The sequence below is a fragment of the Ictalurus punctatus genome, chromosome 7 (assembly GCF_001660625.3).
Source record: "Ictalurus punctatus breed USDA103 chromosome 7, Coco_2.0, whole genome shotgun sequence".
Classification (NCBI taxonomy): Eukaryota; Metazoa; Chordata; class Actinopteri; order Siluriformes; family Ictaluridae; genus Ictalurus; species Ictalurus punctatus.
The window spans coordinates 31,194,942-31,215,099 of record NC_030422.2 but is presented as its reverse complement, the minus strand read 5'-3'; the positions used below and the strand labels follow the sequence as shown (position 1 = coordinate 31,215,099).

General features: G+C 39.8%; 2 protein-coding genes and 1 long non-coding RNA gene across 4 annotated transcripts; 1 reads left to right on the top strand and 2 right to left on the bottom strand.

Moving 5' to 3' along the window:
* Positions 1-4,247: 4,247 nt before the first annotated feature.
* On the bottom strand, positions 4,248-8,343 carry LOC124628292 (centrosomal protein of 55 kDa). The gene is made up of 7 exons (XM_053681724.1): positions 8,173-8,343; positions 7,241-7,447; positions 6,672-6,716; positions 6,417-6,567; positions 5,927-6,171; positions 5,676-5,840; positions 4,248-5,578 (listed from the first exon to the last, which is right to left on the bottom strand). Exons 2-7 carry the CDS (start codon positions 7,436-7,438, stop codon positions 5,360-5,362), a joined length of 1,023 nt encoding a protein of 340 aa, XP_053537699.1. The 5' UTR covers positions 7,439-7,447; positions 8,173-8,343; the 3' UTR covers positions 4,248-5,359.
* A 1,174-nt stretch (positions 8,344-9,517) lies between these two features.
* Positions 9,518-19,734, bottom strand: LOC108268248 (low affinity immunoglobulin gamma Fc region receptor III). 2 transcript variants are annotated; one of them, XM_047156521.2, is made up of 10 exons: positions 19,379-19,734; positions 14,879-15,154; positions 14,188-14,436; positions 13,977-14,090; positions 13,501-13,578; positions 13,339-13,392; positions 13,151-13,225; positions 11,260-11,343; positions 11,129-11,184; positions 9,518-10,650 (listed from the first exon to the last, which is right to left on the bottom strand). In XM_047156521.2, exons 1-10 carry the CDS (start codon positions 19,539-19,541, stop codon positions 10,636-10,638), a joined length of 1,164 nt encoding a protein of 387 aa, XP_047012477.2. In that variant the 5' UTR covers positions 19,542-19,734; the 3' UTR covers positions 9,518-10,635. The 2 variants fall into 2 exon arrangements, with proteins under 2 accessions (XP_047012477.2, XP_053537694.1); XM_053681719.1 differs by lacking the exons at positions 13,151-13,225; positions 13,339-13,392; positions 13,501-13,578 and having other exon boundaries at positions 19,379-19,732.
* On the top strand, positions 12,053-13,154 carry LOC108268272 (uncharacterized). The gene is made up of 2 exons (XR_001813282.3): positions 12,053-12,241; positions 12,519-13,154. It is a non-coding gene; the product is annotated as an uncharacterized LOC108268272 (long non-coding RNA).
* Positions 19,735-20,158: the final 424 nt, after the last annotated feature.

Genomic DNA, 20,158 nt, shown 5'->3' with positions numbered 1-20,158 from the left:
AATCTACCGACATGTCACGAGTCCTCTGCAGGGCTGAGCGATGTGGCACAAATATCAGTGTTTCTTCTACCATACACAAACTGTTCAATATTTACTTTTTTTATACTTAAAGTAATAATTTCTCAAAAAACGTTGGCAATGAAAAGGATGGGGGGAAAACAAAGTTTTAACCTGTTAGTGTTAAAGATTAAGCATAGCACTTTACACAACATTAATATTTAAATTGATGTGTAATAAAGTAAAAGCACATGTCTAAAGTCCTTCAGACAAATTCTTTTTTTCATATTTAAAAAAAAACAAACATTTTATTTATGAAGCAAATTTCAACACTGAAAGAGGGGAAACAAAAAATGTAAAATGTTTTAAAACTTTACGCTGTTTTTAAATGGTACTTTTTTTTTTTTAAACATCAGTTTGTAATAACTTTCATTTTTGGAGGGGTAAAACGTAATTAGAAAAGGAAAAATCTCATTTAGAAAGGATGTCTGAGATTGTGGCAGAAATGGCACTTCAGTGACAACTGGATCTCGTGTCTAACGTGAACATTCTTTATTGTAGCAAAAAAACAGTTCCTGAACTCAAACACTTTTCTCTGCGTCTCTTTAATCAATGTTTTGCTGAGACAGCGATTTGTTTAAATTTCCTTTAAATCTTGTGAAAAGCACATTGACTGACTGAAAAAGCCGAACATGCTGACTGGACTCATGAGCTTGTTATGGTAACGCTGGCACTCAACCCTGCTCCGTAACGCACGTGTGATTGAAACATGAATGAAGATGGTGTGCAGGGTGAGCGGTTTAGGTGACCTGTAAACAGGACAGTGGGAATCTGCCAAGGGAATGAATGTGAATGCAGTTGGAATGAAACCGGTTAAGCAGAACATGTCCTGTACATGATGTTCAGTTTTTATCTAATATTAGTGTAAATGCTCGAACTGCCATTCTCTCTGCTCTTAGATCGCCTTCCCCACATGGATGAGGAGTATGATGATCCACAGCTGGACAGTAAAGGTAATTTGTTCCATTATTTGTAAACCTTGTTAGGGCTGGGCAAGAAGATATCAATACCCCAATCGATTGCATCACTTTTACGAGGTACGATATCTCACACTTATTTTTAAAGCGCAATGATCGAAAACTATTTTTTTAGAATTTTTGTTTTTTAAATCGGCTCATTTCATTTGTTTATTTTTGCAATTTTTTTTGGGGGGGGTTGGTTACTGTATCCTTGGTATTGTGATGTGTTTCATGTAATTGTTAATTAAAAACAGGCGATGTGCCTCGACAGACTCATCTGAACTCTGTGAGCTCACAGCACATCATCGGCCACTCGTTAAAGACCCTGAAATCACGGACGCCGCTTTTCAAGAAGATGAAACCTTCGGCCAGGACGTCCACGTTCCTGCAGTGTCTCAGGCTGCATCTCACCAAGCCGCGACTCTTCTCTATGGGCTTCAGGACGTCTTTGATGCAGGAGAGGTCTGGCTGCTGCCAGGGCTCGTGGCTTTCTAAGGGGGCTGAAGATGGATTTGACTTCTCCTCTACTTGACGGCCTGAACTCGCTCACGTCCTCGTTGTTCTTCTCCTCTCTCGCTTCCCGAAGATTCCAGTGTCCTCACATGTCTTCTCTAATCCTCTTTTGTTCGTCTAACTGTTCCTCTTCCTCTGCCACAGATCTATTTCTCGCCCTAGCGCTCTTCCATCCTCTGAGTTTCCGGTTCTGGTTTTGTGGACTGTTCTCCTGATGGATTCTCCTGTTCAGGTGTTGATTTTGGTTTCAATAACAGCAGCTCTGACAGTAGTGCAGCTGCAAATGACCGGTTTGGATTAACATGCTCGTTCTAATGTTACCGTTTCTAGTTACAGCTCGGGATAAGGCAAAGAAGGAAGTGAGGGTGGTTAATTTAAAAAAAAAAAAAAAAAAAAAAAAAAAAAAAAAAATTCCCATTTTAGCTATATTCTAGACTTAATTTTTGCAGGATCATTCAGATGCGTTATGGCATGTATTCTGTTAAGTGTGCTCCTGCCTGTAGTGGTTGTCAGGGTGTTGCTCAGGCTGGAGACTTCGTACTCCAAGATGGGGCTGAGAAGAGGGTTTTTGGAGATGTAGTGTCATGCCATAGAGCAAGCGGTCCACCTCTTTAGTCCAGAATCTGTTCGTAAACCTTTGCTGGTGTGAGCCCCTTGTGCAGTGATAAATTTCAGCGACACGCGGTTCCTTCCCTGCGACCATCTCCAAATCAGCCCCCCTGAAAATCCATTTTAATTCCAGGTTATAATGTGGCAAAATAGGAAACACACCAAGGGGTGAATACTTTCTCAAGGCACTGCATCTAAATTTTAAAAAACAAGAACTCATTTTTTTTTTTTTTTTTTTTTTTTTTTTTTTTTTTTTTTTTAAGTACCATATGTTTATATGGAAAATGAAAACGTAACTGTACAGTTTCGTAAGGAAGGAAGACGTACAGCGCTGTATGAACACGTGACGGCGCTCATTTCCTCTGTGATCCAGAGCTCATAAAACACAGTGCAGAACGAGGAAACGAGAGGAATTAAAAGCGCACAGGAAGTCCGCGTACCTTCATTTTGCCCTGGGTGGACTGGGCGGCAGAGCGAGAGCTCCTTCTGGTCTCCGTGGTCTCGCTCTGCGCCGGTTGCTGAAACGCACAGGCACGTTGCGTGCATGAGAAACTTCTTATGGTCGGTTTTAAATCTTTATTTGCATTTGTTTTAATTAAAAGATTTGACTTATCTGTATAGTCATGTTAACAGTACACACTGTCCCATTTATTATAAGTTCAATATCTTACACCAAATCATCAGTGTCCAGTCAGTCTGTAATTATAAAAAAAAAAAAGTTAATTTATTTTATTTTATTATTATTTTTTTTAAACAGTAAAATTTTTGAACAGGATCATGGGTGTAAATTGCTATTGTCTTCTGGAAAACACGTCAATATTATAGTAGTTATTGAAGGGTAGTACTAAATGAAGGAAATAAGAACTTTAAGCTAAATAAGTAAACAAACGAATTAATGTAATGTACTCGGATCAGTGCCGTATCTTATGTTTAATTACTTCCTTATATTTTGTTCACACTTGTGCGCTGTTATTTGAGCTGTCGAGTCGTTATGCAACAGTAAATATAATGAAGTACAAATCTGCTTTTTTTTTTTTTTTGGAAATGAATTATGTGATCTCTTGCAGAAGTTTTCTTATTTGACCTGTGCATCTACTCAGATTGTGGATAATGACCGTGTGTGTGCCTTCAATGCTATCATCTGTTTTGGAATACGAGATGATTGCTCTAGATATCTTGTTTTGTTTTGAGTTTTCTTTTTTCGCTTTGCCCTGTATATTATAGTAAGTTACTCTTGATGGCTGCTAAATCCAATTAATCATAGCTTTAAACCCCTAAACACAGTAGAAAGTCACATGGACACAAATTCGGAAAACATCAAACAAATAATAGGCTAAATATTAGCCTACACAACTCTTGCTTGTGAAGTGGTATCGAGGCAATATCAAATTAAATAAGGCCAGCGTGATATCTAAGGACTAAAACATACTAGGCTGTGTTATTTCCATAGGAAATCTTCATGGTGTGGTGTGATTTGGTTACAACCCCTAAGCAGATTCTTTTCTTATAACAGCACATCCCAAAGTGTTTTATACTCTTATAACACATTCATTTGACAATATTTTTTCAAATGAAGTAAACAATAACTCGGTATGCTTTTTAAAAATCAGTTTATAGTTCTGCTTAATGTTGTGGCAGTTAAGTCCTGTTATCACGAGGCATTAGAAAACTGATGAACACCTCCTGACCAGTCAGATTTAAGAATTCAACATTATAATATAAATAGAATGACTAAATTATTATTATTATTATTATTATTATTATTATTACAAGCATAAAAGCATTGATTATGGCACAAAAACAGGATAAGCTCTTTTTTTTTTTTTTTTTTTTTTTAGAATGTACATGGTATGACCAAAAGTATGTGGACACCTGAGTTTTGAACATCCCATTCTAAAAACGTAGGCATTAATATAGATGTGGTCTCCCCTTCACTCCTATAACTCCACTCTTCTGGAAATACTTTTCACTAGATTTTGGACTGGGGCTGTGGGGATTTGCCCATTCAGCCACAAGAATGCAAGAGGTTAGGCACTGGTGTTGGATGAGAGGGCCCCTTAGTTCCAGTGAAGGGAAATTGTAATGCTACTTCATACAAAGACATTTTAGACAGCTGTGTGCTTCCAACTTTGTGGCTACAGTTTGGGGAAGGCCATATGGGTGTGATGGTCAGGTGTCCACATACTTTTGACCATATAGTGTATTGATGTGTAAACAGATTTTTTTTTCTAACTTTTACTAACAATATCCTTTTGATTAAGTGCCATTTGTTCTGTCTGCACTACTGTAACATAAAAGAACTGTACTGTGATTGGTACAGAAGTCATTTTGAAAGCTGTTTGGTGTGCACTTAGGATTCATGCAGTACACAGTACTACTGTAACTAAAAGCTTCTTCTCATCCTCAGCAGCATGTTTTTCCACTGCAGTGGAATTTAGAGGAAAGACCTTACAGTCACTAAAACGTTGATCATTCATCATTCATTGATCTTTATTTACTGCTTTATCCTAGTCAGGGTCTCAATCAACTGTATGAAACGTAACACTGGGCACAAGATGGGAGAATTCACCCCAAATGAATCACCAAACAAGCACCCTTTAAAAGAGACCTTTATTCATTCATTCTTTGCAAAGTATAAGCTCAGCTTAACATGTGTTCTGACATTACCAAGCCGTGTTTTCTCTTTGTGTGTCATTCCTCGTTTGATCCTGTTTCTGTCCAAAGTTCCCGTGTTTATGGCCTGACCTAGTTTGTCCTGTTTGCTGACTGTCTGTCTTTTGTCCGTTTTTTGACCACGAGTTTGCTCAGTGATTTTGGATGGTTTGCTTTGTTTTCATTATTCGGTCTAATACAAGGATTTACACACATGCAGTCTAATTCAAGACAGATCTGATTTCCAGCATCAGGACAGATTACTGAAAGTGAGTCTATCCTGTGCCACTTCAACACCTTTGAGGTAATACCAGGGAAGAAAACTTGCCACTTGGGCACATTACAGTTACCCAACCAGAACGACCAGAAGTTAAAATGTACTTTAAATATGCTCCACATTAATGTAAAGGCAGTACCTTTGCAAATACTCAAAAGCCGATCAAGCACACCATTGATTAATCCAAAACTAAATGAAAAAACAGTGGAAATTTGATTTGGAATACAAAAATATAAAAAGACATAAAAAAGAGGAAAAATGGAAAATATAAGCAATATCAAGCCCCAATCCCTTAATTAAAGCAGTAGTCAATGTGTTCAAGGAGCTTTCTGTGCTGGCTGACAGGGTATGAGGCGCTGCAGATGGGACAGTCCAGAAAGCGCTCATCCAATGTGTTGGAGCTCTTTAATGGAGATGTGGGGTTCAGGATACGGTCCTGATTGGTCGTCTTATTCAAATCCAGCCTGGTGCATGAGCTTGGCTCAGAGAACCGAGTTTCTCGCTGCAGTTTCTGTATATTGTTATTAAAATAAATCAATCAATAAATAAAGTTCACTGATTTGGATTGACTGAATTACTTTCTGATTTACTTATAAAATCAACTTTACCTTTTTTTTAAAAGTGATACTTTGATGAACGTGGATTTCTGCCGACTCCAAGCGTGTGATTTGGTCTCTAGCCTTGCGAAGCTCCTTCAGCACTTTGTGGAGCAGGTGCTGTAGACTTTGTCGGTCCTGTTTCTCGTTCTCAAAGTCTCTAGCAGACGATTGGACCTGCCAGATAAAGTTGGAAATGCTTTAGAGAATCGTTCCATCATCTATCTGGTAATATAAAGGTTCACTGTAGCAAAATCTTGTACCTGTTGCTCTAAATCAGCCATTCTTTTCTGATCTTCATGCCGTAAAGCTAAAGTTTGTCTCCAACTTCTACGCTCCACTTGCAGCTCCTCCTGGACTCGCACCACCTCACGGCTCTTCTTTTCATACTTGGCTTTCAGCTCCACCAACTCGACCTGTAGGCGGCTCGCCCTTTTGCGTTCCTCCTCCATCTCCCTCTGGCTCTCCTGCAGCTGCTTCTCCTGCTGCATGGAGGCAGGTGACTGACCTGGATCACGGTAGTCAGAAAGACAGACCTCTGAATATTACCTTTCATCAAGTTAAGAGAATCTTGAAGCACCCATTAACCTTAGATAACCTTAGATAACAGATGAAATTTGCCATTATAGTAGAAAAAGAGCAGATGTGAAGTGGACCTTTAAAAACATTTGTTGCAGAGTTTCTCGTAGCATGTAAAAGAAGTGGATTCACTCAAGTGACATCACTTCCTACTGGTTTTCGGTGAGGCCCTACCTTCTGATTTGGTCTCTTCGTGCTGTTGTTCTAGTGTTCGCTGGGCTTGGTTTAACTGCTGCTCGAGCTCTATACGTCTGGCCAGATTCCACTGCATACAGGACTCTCTCTCATGGTCATAAACTTTCCATTTCTGATTTTTTTCCTGAGCCTAGCACAGGGGGAAATAAAACACATGTCGTCAGGTGATGAGTTCAACTATGCTGAGCAGCAATGGAGAAGAAAATCTGAGTGTCATGCTGTCTGTCGACTCACATCTCGCAGTTGCTCCTTGAGAATGGCGATCTCATCTGAAGGAACCTATTAAATACATCAAGAATGTGATTCTTCACCTAGAACTACAACCACATATTAAAACATTTTCATACCATGGTGTTGTTGAATACTCAAATCTGATGTACAATCTTAATGCACTTGCAACTTTATAATCGTCTCATCCACCATGAAAAGCCACCCTCTCCATTAAAATCTCACTCATTCAGAATTATTCAATACAAATTAAATCTATCTAGACAGCGGGCTAGCCTCCAGAGGAAAACCGTATTAGCAGAACGATCAGTTATTTGCAGCTGTTCAGTTTCTTAACGTTTTACCACTATGAAGAAAAACTATTCACTTTTCATATTATTGATGATTTTTATTTATTCATTTGGAGAGAAAAAAAATATGCAAAGTGACTCCTCCAAGCATGGAACACAATAGTTAAGTAATTCAGAGCTTTGAAACTTGAAGTCAAAACCTTGTGCTTCAAAACAGTTGTGTTCCTCGACCTGTAAGGGGTGCATCGTTCAAAGTCTGAATTCTACTGACAAAAAGAGACTCACCTCCAGCAGCTTGGCTTCATCTGACTCAGGACATGCAGGATAAAGCCTTCCATTTTGTTTCGACATGTCCTCCAAAGTCATCCTCAGCTGGGCATTTTCCTTCTTTAATTTCTCAAGTTCAGCTTCTACAGCCTTTGAGCCACTGCTTTTAAATCCTAGTTTCTTTGAAAACGTTTTCATGGCTCCTTTAAATCCCATGATTGTTCCCTGGAAAACAACAAGTGTATACCAAGCATTTATTTATTTATTTATGAGTTAGTTAGACAGATAGATTTAATGATCCTGGAGGGAAATTCACCTATTACAGCAGCAGACAGATAGAAGTATACTAAACGTAATTAAACATGATATTAATTAACAGTATTAATTAGTATAAGTATTTTTATTTTATGCACCTTAATTAAATGTTGTTTATATGGTGTTATTATAAGACCTTATGAGTTAAAAGGTAGCTTAATTTTTTTTTATTACAGAATTTTCTACCAGAAACACATTTAGGGTATTGATTAGATAAGGAATAAAACAAGATAAAGTGCATTATTTTTTAATTACAGCACACCGGAAGTGTTTAATTCCCCTCATACCACAGTAACTTGCTAAAAGGGACCATTTTTAATGAGTTAATGACACACAGCGTTGATACCGTTCCAATGGAGGCACTGAGGTTGCAATTCTTCCGGACCTGAAGGGGGCAGCAAATACGCGCAAGTGTTTTAGTCCGTCCACAAGTGGTGACGAAGAAGAAGACGAACAATAACAACAAGCACACGGGAAAAACTACAGAAGTTTATCTCCACCGCGCGAAGTGTGTCATGTTCTGCGTTTCATATCTATAGTAGTGGTTTAGTACAAGGGCTTCAGAGCGCTCTCATTATTCTCTCCTGCTTTATTCTCTCCTGCATTAACCATCTTTCTGTAATAAACCGTTTTACCTTCAGAGGACGAGTCTGCGAGTGTTGTAAAATGTCCACTACAATTTGGCGTATCCTGGCTGGACTGCACGAGTCTTTCAGATTTTCTGGAGAAGTCTGTGTTGATGTGAAGGAGGTTTGTTCTTTGTCGTGGAGACTGAAAGACTGATGTAGCCTCGCCACTGACCGGTAGACGTCATCAAGAATTTAGAATTTCATGATGTCATGCAGTCATGATGTCATGCAGTCATAGTGTACTGTTCTCATAGTGTACTGCTCTCATAGTGTACTACTCTCATAGTGTACTGCTGTCATAGTGTACTGCTCTCATAGTGTACTGCTCTCATAGTGTACTGCAGACATAGTGTACTGCTCTCATAGTGTACTGTTCTCATAGTGTACTGCAAACATAGTGTACTGCAGTCATAGTGTACTGTTCTCAAAGTGTACTGCAGTCATAGTGTACTGTTCTCAAAGTGTACTGCAGTCATAGTGTACTGTTCTCATAGTGTACTGCAGTCATAGTGTACTGCTCTCATAGTGTACTGCAGTCATAGTGTACTGCAGTCATAGTGTACTGTTCTCATAGTGTACTGCAGTCATAGTGTACTGCTCTCATAGTGTACTGCAGACATAGTGTACTGTTCTCATAGTGTACTGCAGTCATAGTGTACTGCTCTCATAGTGTACTGTTCTCATAGTGTACTGCTGTCATAGTGTACTGTTCTCATAGTGTACTGCAGTCATAGTGTACTGTTCTCATAGTGTACTGCTTCCAGTGTACTGCTCTCATAGTGTACTGCTGTCATAGTGTATTGCTGCCTCTGTGGAAGGGAGTCAGTGATATAAGAAATTTATTTATTTATAAAGAGATTTTTTAAAATGATTTTTACAAATGGTGCTCAACAACAGAAGCTAATTTGTGTTCAATTGAAATAAAACTCATAGATGATCAATTTTATGTTGAATTCACAGACTGAGCTACTTTTGGGACCATGTTCAACATGTGAGATAAATATATAAGTTTGGATATTCCCTCAGTTTTAGTCGAGGATTCTGCCCAAAATAGATAAGTCTCTAGAAAAGCAATGATTTAAGGATTTTTTCATCCCTTCAATTTTAGATTTGAAGTTTGAGTGTTCTCTATTAGCACAGTTCTTGGTAATCATAACCCCTGGGTACTTAACCTCCTCGTTTACTGGAATACCCTCTATTTCTTCTTCTAGAGAAAGTCCTGCCAAGAATATCAATACCTATATTATCTTCAGTTTTGCTTTTTTATGATGAAAGACATTAATTGAACTGCTAGGTTAAACAGTAATGGTGAAATTGGGCATCCTTGGTGGATTCCTCATTTAATCTGAATTCTGCTTTAGACCCAGGTTCAGGGAAACACTACTGAAAACATCATTATAGAACATGGATATTACACTACGAAACATGGGACCAGAGCCAAAGATTTCTAAAGACTTCAACAGAAAAGGGTGCTCGAGGGTATCAAATGCCTTGAAAAAAATCATTTAAAGATAACGGACAAAAAGACAGATTTAAAAGCAAGAACTACAACCTTACTGAAGTCATTCCTCCCACACAGGCATATCAACACATTTACAAAGACCCATGTTACCTTATGAACTCGCCCCTGTGACCAACGCTATAGCAACATTCAGATACTATTTTCATCAGTATCGTAGCAGGGCTCTACGCTAACAATTTCTTTTAGGAGCACTTGTGCTCCGAATTACAAAAAATTGAGCATGTTTAGGTTGTTTTTTTTATATTTATTTATGTTTTTTAGTGATTGTAACATTAATGTGACACAATATAACACACAAGTAGGCATGAGAAAACTTGAGCTGGTCAATTGTGACAGAATTTAGGAACATAGTGTGAGTCAGGACACATTAATTTACCTTCTGATAAACTAAATTTTATATTTTCAGTTCATTTTACAGACTATGCAAAAAACAACCGTTAAACCTGTGACATGAGTGACTGGTTAAATGAGTTTAATTAATGTACTGTATAAGTTGAAACATACAACAACGTTAAAAAGGACACATGGTACACGATAGTAATGTAAATAATCTAATGTAAAAATGTGAGAGTAAAACTTATAATGAACAATTTCTCAAAAGCTGGAATGTGTAAATGCATAACTAAATTAAATAAGCAATTTGTAGCAAAAAAACAAGCAATTGTGCAACCATTGTAATGTGCGCTATACATCATAGGACTTCATAAGGTGTCTACTAGATCATCCAAACCACAGCGTGAAATCTGTAGCCCTGTGTATTTAATTTTTAAGTATCTAATTTACTCTTTCAGTTTGCACAGGTGTATTACTGAATCTGGCAAACGTTTCTTTTCACTGCTGTGGACTGAAGTGGTGTCATCCTCTTCCACCACTTTGATCAAAACGGTCCCCAGCTTTAGTCCAGCCACACTTGCCCATGAGCAGATCGGATGTCCACATGGTTGAGTTCAGTCCAGTGAAGTCTGAGTTTGCATAGAGAAAAAGAGATCACATAAATACAGGTCAGGAAGCCAGGTTCAGGTGTGCAACATCAGCCATTACCCATCTGGCTCCACATTAAACCACTCCCCTTTGCTCAATTATAATACTAGAATTATAGCTCAGGCTCTCTTCAGACTAATGTCTGGTTCTCTAGTACTAACTTTCTGATTCGATGGCTGCTGCAACAAATCATCAAGTTATTTGGTGTCAGTTCTTTGAATATTCATAAATTATTATAACAAACTATTAGAAGACGATGGAAAGTTCTCTAGCTAGCTACCAAACTAAGATTCTGGGAGGTGGGGCTTTGTGTACAAGGAGTAAACCCAACTTTTTCAATGTTTTTGTAGTTCACCTTACAACTGCTAGAGCCCAAATCCTACCTAATACCTATTTCTTACTTCATGGTGTTCGGTTTGTCTTTTAAGCTTCGCAACAAGCTGGTGTCATCAGTCTTACCTTGGTGTTCAGCTTCAGCTCTGAGTATACAGTATCAGCACCAACACTGGCTTTTTCTAATTGGAGCAAGAGATATTGTATTAATCTCTAGAAAAATCCATCTAAACACATTAAATAATGGTTTTCTCTACCTTTTATTCTCATAGATTTTTTCTGTGGTTTTATTACAAGTTCACTATAAGTCACATCACCACCACTGGGTTCAGCATCAACATCTGCAGAGAGAACAAAACCATCACAGATCACCAGCCTTATAATACATCATTCATTACAGCATCACTTATACCACAGTGCTGTTGAAGTCTGTTTTTATAGAAACATCTCAGTGGCTATTTGTCAGTTTCAGGAAGTGGCGTCTTTGTTCCTTGGACGTTTCTGGTTAGTTGTCGAGCACATTCAAAACAACGGCAGGTGCTTTATGCACAGTGAGATTGCGATATTGTATCTCGCCATTAAAAATGTCAGTATTAAAACTAGGACCATGTTGCTCAGTGGTTGGATGCTCCCTCAGGCCCAGATATAACCTACTTATTAAATTAAAGTGTTTAGATTTCCGAAAAACAAAAACACACCTGGATTCCAGCAGTGAAGCGAGAAGCTGTATACCGATTAGCAATTCTAGGATATGTAGAACACAGTAAATAAACAACATTTTTGCCACTGAGTTGTTTGTATTTCTTTTCATGCATTATTTAAACATGACGCAGCATAATTTGAGCCAGCGTAGTGGCTCCGTCATTGTTTTCATATTGGGGCGCCAGGCCGGTAGCCGGCGCACAGGAAACGAAGATCACTGCTCACGCGACTGCCGCAGTGGCGCAGAAGAGACAGTTCCGCTTCAGCGCCACCAAATGTTTTGGACATCCAGAGAGCACGTGGCTGCGGGGCGGGGCCGCCGACACACCCACGGTTCGTGATTGGTGCACCGTGCGGAAGAATTCCACCATCCAGCAAGCGAGGGGAGAGTATAAAAGGGCGATATTCCACTCGCACAAAGAGAAATATTTCCGAGCACGTGCGCGAGTTTCTGACGTGGTTTATGCAGTTACGCTAACGCTTGCTAATCCTTATCTACTAGCCCACGTTTTGATACGTTTGTAGCGACAATGCCAGGTTTGTATTTCCGTTTCATTTCTTAATGTTCTGTGGGTTATAATTAGGAAGGTAGCAGTTCACATTCGTTATCTAGCTATCTAGTCAGCTGACAGATGCGATGAGTAGCACTATAATAATTTTGTATTGTGTAACATTAGCTAACATTAGTTTACAAAAGATAACCATAAAGAACAGTTTTCCATCACTTCTTAAGCTTGGTTTATGTTTATTCCAGCATGCACTAATGCATTTTAAACAATAACAGTAGTAACTGTTAACATTATGAATTAACCAGGTACAACGGCCACTAAAAACCTCCCTGGTCATCTTAACGCCGAGCCATGCAGAGTACATTTTGACGATGTTTGACTTGCTCCAACTTCAAACACAAGACAAATGTCATCCAAATTGTACAAACAAATGTTCCCAACTTTTCCACCAAGGAAGTAACTCTAAGCATCCAGACTGCGATAGGCTTTTACTGCATCTCTCGTGTAGACGCACTGGCTATCAACCAGCTAATGGTACATGTCTGGATAAGTATCTTCATGTAAACGTTTAATGTTCTGTGTGAAAAGTTCTCTCCCTGGATAATGCCACTTCATTTATTTTCAGTTTTTGTAAATACCTCAACAATTCAGATTTAGCTAGACCTAAAAAGTATGCGCTTGTCATTTTGTTTTGACTCGTCTGGGATTTAAAAATAGTGAAATGGAAATGCTTCAGGACCAGACATGTGCAGTAGCACTGTAACTCGTTTATTATTGTTTACGTCCTTAAAGTGGTCTATAGTAATAATTCCTTTATCTTTCAGTATGCACTGTAGCATCTGTTCAGGACAGTGATCGTCAGTGTAATAGATGACTGTATATATAAAAGACTGTTCCACTTGTAGATTTGTGAAATGTCTCATTAAAAATACTCTACTGTTGTTCCCCTTTGCCTTATTTTTCTCCGTGACCTCTGCGCAAGTGTCTTCTCTGCTCTCAGCTGCAGCTTCACCTGAACACAGTGCAGTGTGTTAATCACTACAAGACACTGCTGTACTTTACTGTACAGCATTCATCTACAGTTATGTCTCCTACTGCAACAGGAAGTGTTTGAAATAAAGCTACCTGTTCCACTCGTATCTGCCTGGTCCACAGTGGTATAGATATTAGGATTTCCTTCTGAAAACAGAAGAAACATTCTAGAAAAATGCAAACAACAAAAAAACAAAACAAAAGGTGTTTTATGAAGAAATGTAGAAATAAACAGTGATTGACAGAGTGTCTGACCAGCCTGAAGTGGTGTGTGTCCTGACTGAGAGTCTTCAGCTCCTGACCGGCTCTGATTCTGCTCTGATGTCTGATTTTCTATAGAGGGAGACAGATTCTACATCTGAACCGGGTGTAAATATTGTAGGAAACACTTTATTTTACACAGCACTGATTACAGTACACTGTAGAGGAATTATAAAAAAACAACTAAACAGTGAGGAATAGTTACAAATACTAGCTATGGATATAATGCTAATAACAGTGTCATTTGACAGGGATTTCCATAGTTAATACTGGAAAGTAATTTTTCGGTTATAACGCAATCTAGGTTTTATTAACATTGTTTAATTCTGTACACTATAATCTGGACTCTGACCATATTAATTTAAGTGTGTGTGTATGTATATATATATATATATATATATATATATATATATATAACACACACTCTAAGTATTATATTCTATATTACTTAGATAAAGCAGTTATCAGACCTTTCTTTATTTTGCAGAACCACAGCAGGATCATTAAGATTAATAAAATAATGAACAAGAAGGCCAAACTCAGTCCCACAGCCACTCGTACTGTTCCAGGACCTAGACCTGAGACTGCGGAAAGAGACCAGAACTTCAGCATTTTAACAGTGTGCATCTAAACACTCATTTAAGAGAGAAATAAATAATAAATTCTCACAAGGTTTCACACCTCTGACTGAGACCCAGCTTTTTGGTGACGCTCCTCTCTCTGGGTGTTTACAGTGGTAGAAACCTTCATCTGACTTTGAGACAGTTCGGATGATCATCTCTCCTGTAGTCTGTGTCTGGAGAACTGATCCATCTTTATAGAAATCAGCTCGGAGGTTTGAGGACTTTGTGTAGCGATATAAACAGCGTAGAGTCAGAGGATGTCCCTCAGTCACAGGATGGACAGGACTCTCCAGGATCACATCACCATCTAGAACACAGAAATTGCATGTACAACATAATCTGATTCCAGTAAGGAAATCCACACACTCAGATGTTTAGATAATAGAACTAGAACTTCTCTAATTTATCTGTGCATTGATTAATGCACACTAAACGTGTGGAATCTGCAGAACCAAACCTGTGGAACTATCCCCTGAGAAAACGTTTAACTGTGCAGTAGTGCTGCTGTCTTAGAATTTGAGATGCGTCAATTCTGATACTGGCATCTGTTATTCGGTATCTGTCTGATGCACACTTAATGATACCTGCACTAAAAATGTTCCATACTTACACTCTTATAAATGCCATAACACCCTAGCAGAAGGAGTTATAGAATTTTTGAAATTGCAGGAACATTACAGGTAATGTACTAAGATAAACAGGTTCTGTGTTATTGAATGGTTCTCCCAATCGGAGACTCAGAGACTCACCATGCACCGTGACGTTGATAGGATTACTGCTCCCTCCAGATTCAGACTCACACCAGTAAACTCCAGTGTGATATGTGTCGATTGAACTGATTTTGCATGTAGAGCCTGTAAATGATCCCCACCGTGAACAATTTAACACTCTCTCACTGTATGTGTATTGTCTCACTGTCCATCCAGTAGAGTTTCTCTGGCCCTCACAGCTCAGTGAGAGAGAGTCTGTAGTAAAGTGTTGAGTTCTGCTGGGATTGATGATCAGAGAGACTGGAGGAGATTCCCCTTAAACACAGAAAGCTGTAATTCATTTAGGTTTTTGTCTTTTTGTATTTTCTTGGCATAGCTTGCACTGAACACATTTAGACCTCATTTAATTAAACAGTGCTATTTAAATGAGAAGAATCCTTTAGTGCTATTCAACTGCTTTAAACATTCCCCACTCAGTTATAATTCTCCACAACCTATATTTAGTGTCAGCAACTAGTCCAAAGATTAAGTCAGTATTTATGAGGGCAAATTTACCCGAGCACTTAACTTTAAGCCCATTCATAGCTGTCACCACTACATTAAAAAAGCACACATAAGTTGGTTGGCAGTAATAAAACACAAGCAAAAATCATTACACGTTACTTGCTGGTTTAACCTGCCTCCTCTCCATCCACAGACAATGCTCAACCCTACAATACACCCCCCAACCCCCACTGCAGCATTGCATTTATGACATTAATCTCAGCTAATTTTAGTTTCATTAAACAATATGGCTTCCCCACTCATTATTCAACAGATTAAATAATGGAAATTGATCCAGCAAAAATTATGCTAAATTTATTTATTTATATCATGATCCAACAGTTACTCAGACCTACAAGCCATGAGATACTAAATTGATGTCATGAAGTCTTAGCGGTTCTACAAAGCGCTTTACATTGGTTCTTATTCACCCATTCACTCACGCACTCACACACCAATGGTAGCAGAGCTGCCATGCAAGGTGTTAGCTTGCCATCGGGAGCAAATTGGAGTTCTGTGACTTGCCCAAGGACACTTCGGAATGTGGAGTCGATTAGTGTAAGAGCACAATGCCTCTGATTAAGATGTGTCTCCTCCTCCTTTGTTCTTTGAGCAAAAACCCTTTACTCAAAATCCTTTACTCAAATTCCATTCCATAGTGTGTTTGAGTGTATTTACAGACAAAAATATAAATGTCAGCATGATGTCAAACAGTGCTGCTGGACTTTGATAACACAGGTAGATGTTGACCTGCTATGGCATTACTGCCCATCACATCTCCTCCGGTGCCCATAGGATTACCACTCTTTCTTCAGCCTTGCTACCATGCCTAAATACAACCAAAACCATACAAACCTCCTCAGTGACTAAGGCTGTAGCAAGCCCCACTGGCACCGTTAATGCTTGCTCAGTGCCACTGGTTTCATATGGCATAGGTCAGCTGCAGGGTCGTCAGCCGGGTACCACCACTTAACAATGTTTTGCTCCTTTCACCATGGAATGTCTCCTGGTGGCGGAGCAGTGGCAAGGACGTCTCTCTGCCACCACCTGCAACTAAACCTTGGGTTAGATGTTAGTCTCCTTTCTTCTCACCCATAGTCAAAAGCTACATTTCTCAGACTCTTTAGCCAGGTCTTTCAGGGCCTTCGACAGGTTTGCTCCAGTTCCTCCCATATCCCTCAGGAGGCGAACAGTTGATGTTCTAACAAAGCCACAGCATCCTACTTGGTAGATGATGGTTCTCTAGCCAGCCTCCTTACACTCGGCAATGAGATCTGAATATTTTAGCCTCTTCCTCTCAAAGACAGCTTCTATTCCTTCCTATCACTAGGGAACTGGAGCTTCCTGCCAAGATAGACTCTCATTCTCCAGTCCTGGGTGAAAGGAACTATTTTTGATGAAACTCTTGGCATGACATTGCCCCCACCTTCTCTGACAAATTGGATGTGCTGACCTACTGGTGGAGGATCCATCCATCCATCTTCTACCACTTACTCCTTTTCAGGGTCATGGGGAACCTGGAGCCTATCCCATGGAGCATCAGGCACAAGGCAGGGTACACCCTGGACAGGGTGCAAGTCCATCGCAGGGCACAATCACATACACACTCACACACCCATTCATACACTACGGACAATTTAGACACGCCAATCAGCCTATTGTGCATGTCTTTGGACTGCGGGAGGAAACCCCCGCAGCATGGGGAGAACATGCAAACTCTGCACACACAGCCCTGGCGGGACTCGAACCCCGGACCCTGGAGGTGTGAGGCGAACGTGCTAAGCTGGTGGAGGATGACCATTGCTAATGACCTGTCTACACCCCTCCAGCACCTCAGCCAATCTGCTCAGGACTTGATTGTGTTGCCACCTGTAGTGCCCTTGGGAAAGTGCAATTTTTGCAACCTGGCAAGATGTGCTAGAGAATTGCATTTGGACAGCTGCAGAGGGGGCAGCACTGATCCTGGGAAAACCGCTGGTGCATGCTCAATGGGCAGGGGAGTATGTTGCATGTTGCCCTGATAAGAAAACTAAGCCTTGCTTTTGAGATTTTCCACAGGTCACCCATGCTGATGTTTCTGCCACAAACTCCTTTCCATGTTGTCCAGCCCCACTGTTGTCCCTGTGATCTTATAATGCTCATCCTCCATCGTTGTCACTTCAGACACTACTAGTTTCTTCCTTTCTTTCCTACTAGCAGTGGACCACTTGTGATATATATATATATATATATATATATATATATATATATATATATATATATATATATATATATATATATATACCTGGTCTACTCCTGCTTGTAGACTATGCTGATGGATTCTTTTCTAAAGTGACCAGTTTCATATAGGCATTGGGTCAATCCCAGCCACTTTCAGATGAAAGAGTTCGCTTTCTCATCCATCTTATTTACTGTGTAGTAGCCTAGCTGCTACACCGGGTGTGGGGGGCTTTCTGTCCAGATGACAATCTGACTCCTCCAACCATCTGTCTGAGGCCTGGAGCTGCTGATGATTTGGCCTTTCATATGATATCTCTGACTTCATTGAGCAAGATGTTAAACTGGGACATGGGGAGGGCTGGATGAGGCACATACCCTGGTGAACCTAAGGGCTCATTCCTTCCTGGGTCACTGTACTGCTTTCTGATGTATTCTTCCAGCTCCTCGTTTCTAGCTTCCCACTCTTTGTTTCCTCCTACAACTGCCTGGCATGCTTGAAGGGATTCTTGTAGAAGAATGGCTCGTTCCTTCCTCTTCCTGCACTCAGCCCTTGGCAGGCTGGCAAACCTCTGCTTGACATCATTCTACAGTGCTTTGAGACATTCTTTCTTCCCTCCAGTTCCTTTGGAGTTGTAATCACTGTTGCACCAGTTGCACCATCTCCCTCTCTTGTCTCCCTTTTTGTCTCAGTGCAGTGGTTTTCTTGGTGGTAAATGTACACTCATGGTAAACATGTTGGGCCTAGCCTCCACACCCCCTCTCAGTGATCTCTCCAGTGTTCTGCTAAGGTCTGCATCCACTCTTTGCCTGGCCTTTGGCCACTTGATTTGTCCCTCCTAGCTGGTGTCGGCTCTTCTTGCCTGTGCTCTTCTGAGACGGGTGCTATTTTTTCTCCTTGGTGAAAAACAAGACAGATTATGCTGAACTATAGGGTCTTTCTTCCTCTCTCAGTTGTATGACCTCTTGAGTGATCTGAAGATGACGATGACATATATACCTTACAGCACTGTGAAATTCATTTCTTCACATGTCCCAGCTTGTTAGGAAGTTGGGGTCAGACAGCATGATACGGCACCCCTGAAGGAGAGAGGGTTAAGGGCCTTGCTCAAGGGTCTTTAACCCCCAACCTTCTGCTCAGTAACCCAGAGCCTTTAACCACTGAGCCACCACTTCCCTGTGTGATCTGACATTGCAGTGCAAGGTTGTTGTTGGCCTTTCCCTCCGCATCTCGCTCTTCTCTGGTGGATTCATAGTTCCTTGAACGTGGTCACCTTTTCCCACCAGCACCCATTATCTGTATTCGTTCCTGTCATCTCCGTGTGATCCATCCAATTAGTGGGTTGGGTTACCAGCCACCTACTCCCAGTGCTGTCTTTTCCAGTCTTTACTGGATGTCCTCCAATCTTCCCTGGACTCCAAATACCCTATGCCCAGTATTCACTGGGTTACCAGGAATTACATTGATTATATAGGTAGATGTTGACCTGCTATGGCTGTAGCAAACCTCACTGGCACTGTTAATGTATGCTCAGTGCCACTGGTTCCATATGTTTTTTCTGACTTAATACTACTTCTTGCTCAGGCTGATATGTGGCAGGAAGAATAGACATAAGGTCAATGTCAGAATTGTGTGTAATGCATGTGCATCATGTGTAAGTCCTCATTGTGTGCAAATAACTAAAGGCAGCTCTATAGTAGTAAAATGCTAGAGTAATTTATTTTTCCACTTGCACATCCACATCCTACACCCAACCCAGTAATGTTATTTTTCCTCACCAGTGATCCATAGTGGCTGTGGATTGCTGTACTGTGTGTGTAAGGCTGGTTCTCCTCTCTCTCCTCTGCACATATAAACTCCTGTGTGATTAAGAGCAGCAGGACTGAGAGTGTATTTGCCTCCAGATCCTCTGCTGCTGTCTGAGAGGAGCTCCACATACATGATATAGCCATGATTATGTTTTATTTGAGTTAAGCCATCTCTGTAGGGAACAGCTGTGTACCAGCTGAATGTCCAGTCTGTCGAGGAGTCTGTAATCTCACAGCTTAGAGTCTCTGAGTCCCCTTCAGTGAGCCAGCTCTGTTGAGATACACTCAGTACTGCCCCTGGTCTCTCTTTTACACAGGAAATACAAAACATTTAAATTTGTAGAGTTTTTGAATACACAGTAATAATCGTGAATAGAAATGAATATCTTTGTGAAAAGGCACATGAATTTTACATGTAAATAATGTGGTTTTTAAACATTGTTTAAAATATTTCATATTTATTCCACTTGATACATTTATTTTGACATTTGATTTAACATGATTTTCTCATATGATTCTAATTCAAAAGGTATTTTTTCCCCACATTGTTCTCACATGTAGTGTGTGGGTTTATATTTTTCACATTTCTCATGTGATTAATTAATTTTTACGTATTATTCACATAGTCACGTGTTGTTTGTCATTATGAGTGCATACAGATGAATTAGAAATAGCATAAAAGGTCAGCTAGTTTACAAAGAACCATTATTATTATTATTATTATTATTATTATTATTATTATTATTATTA

Bases quoted from the DNA above. Each gene is read 5' to 3' on its own strand.
- LOC124628292 (XM_053681724.1), bottom strand. From the start codon at position 7,438: ATGGGATTTAAAGGAGCCATGAAAACGTTTTCAAAGAAACTAGGATTT. The intron at 6,717-7,240 runs GTGAGTCTCTTT...TGTATTTAATAG, and splicing joins ATGAAGCCAAGCTGCTGGAG to GTTCCTTCAGATGAGATCGC. The intron at 5,579-5,675 runs GTAAAGTTGATT...AACAATATACAG, and splicing joins GTATCACTTTTAAAAAAAAG to AAACTGCAGCGAGAAACTCG.
- LOC108268248 (XM_047156521.2), bottom strand. From the start codon at position 19,541: ATGTATGTGGAGCTCCTCTCAGACAGCAGCAGAGGATCTGGAGGCAAA. The intron at 15,155-19,378 runs GTGAGGAAAAAT...TCTGTGTTTAAG, and splicing joins ACAGCCACTATGGATCACTG to GGGAATCTCCTCCAGTCTCT. The intron at 11,344-13,150 runs GTAGAGTATTTT...TTCTCTCTGCAG, and splicing joins TAAGGCAAAGGGGAACAACA to ATGTTGATGCTGAACCCAGT.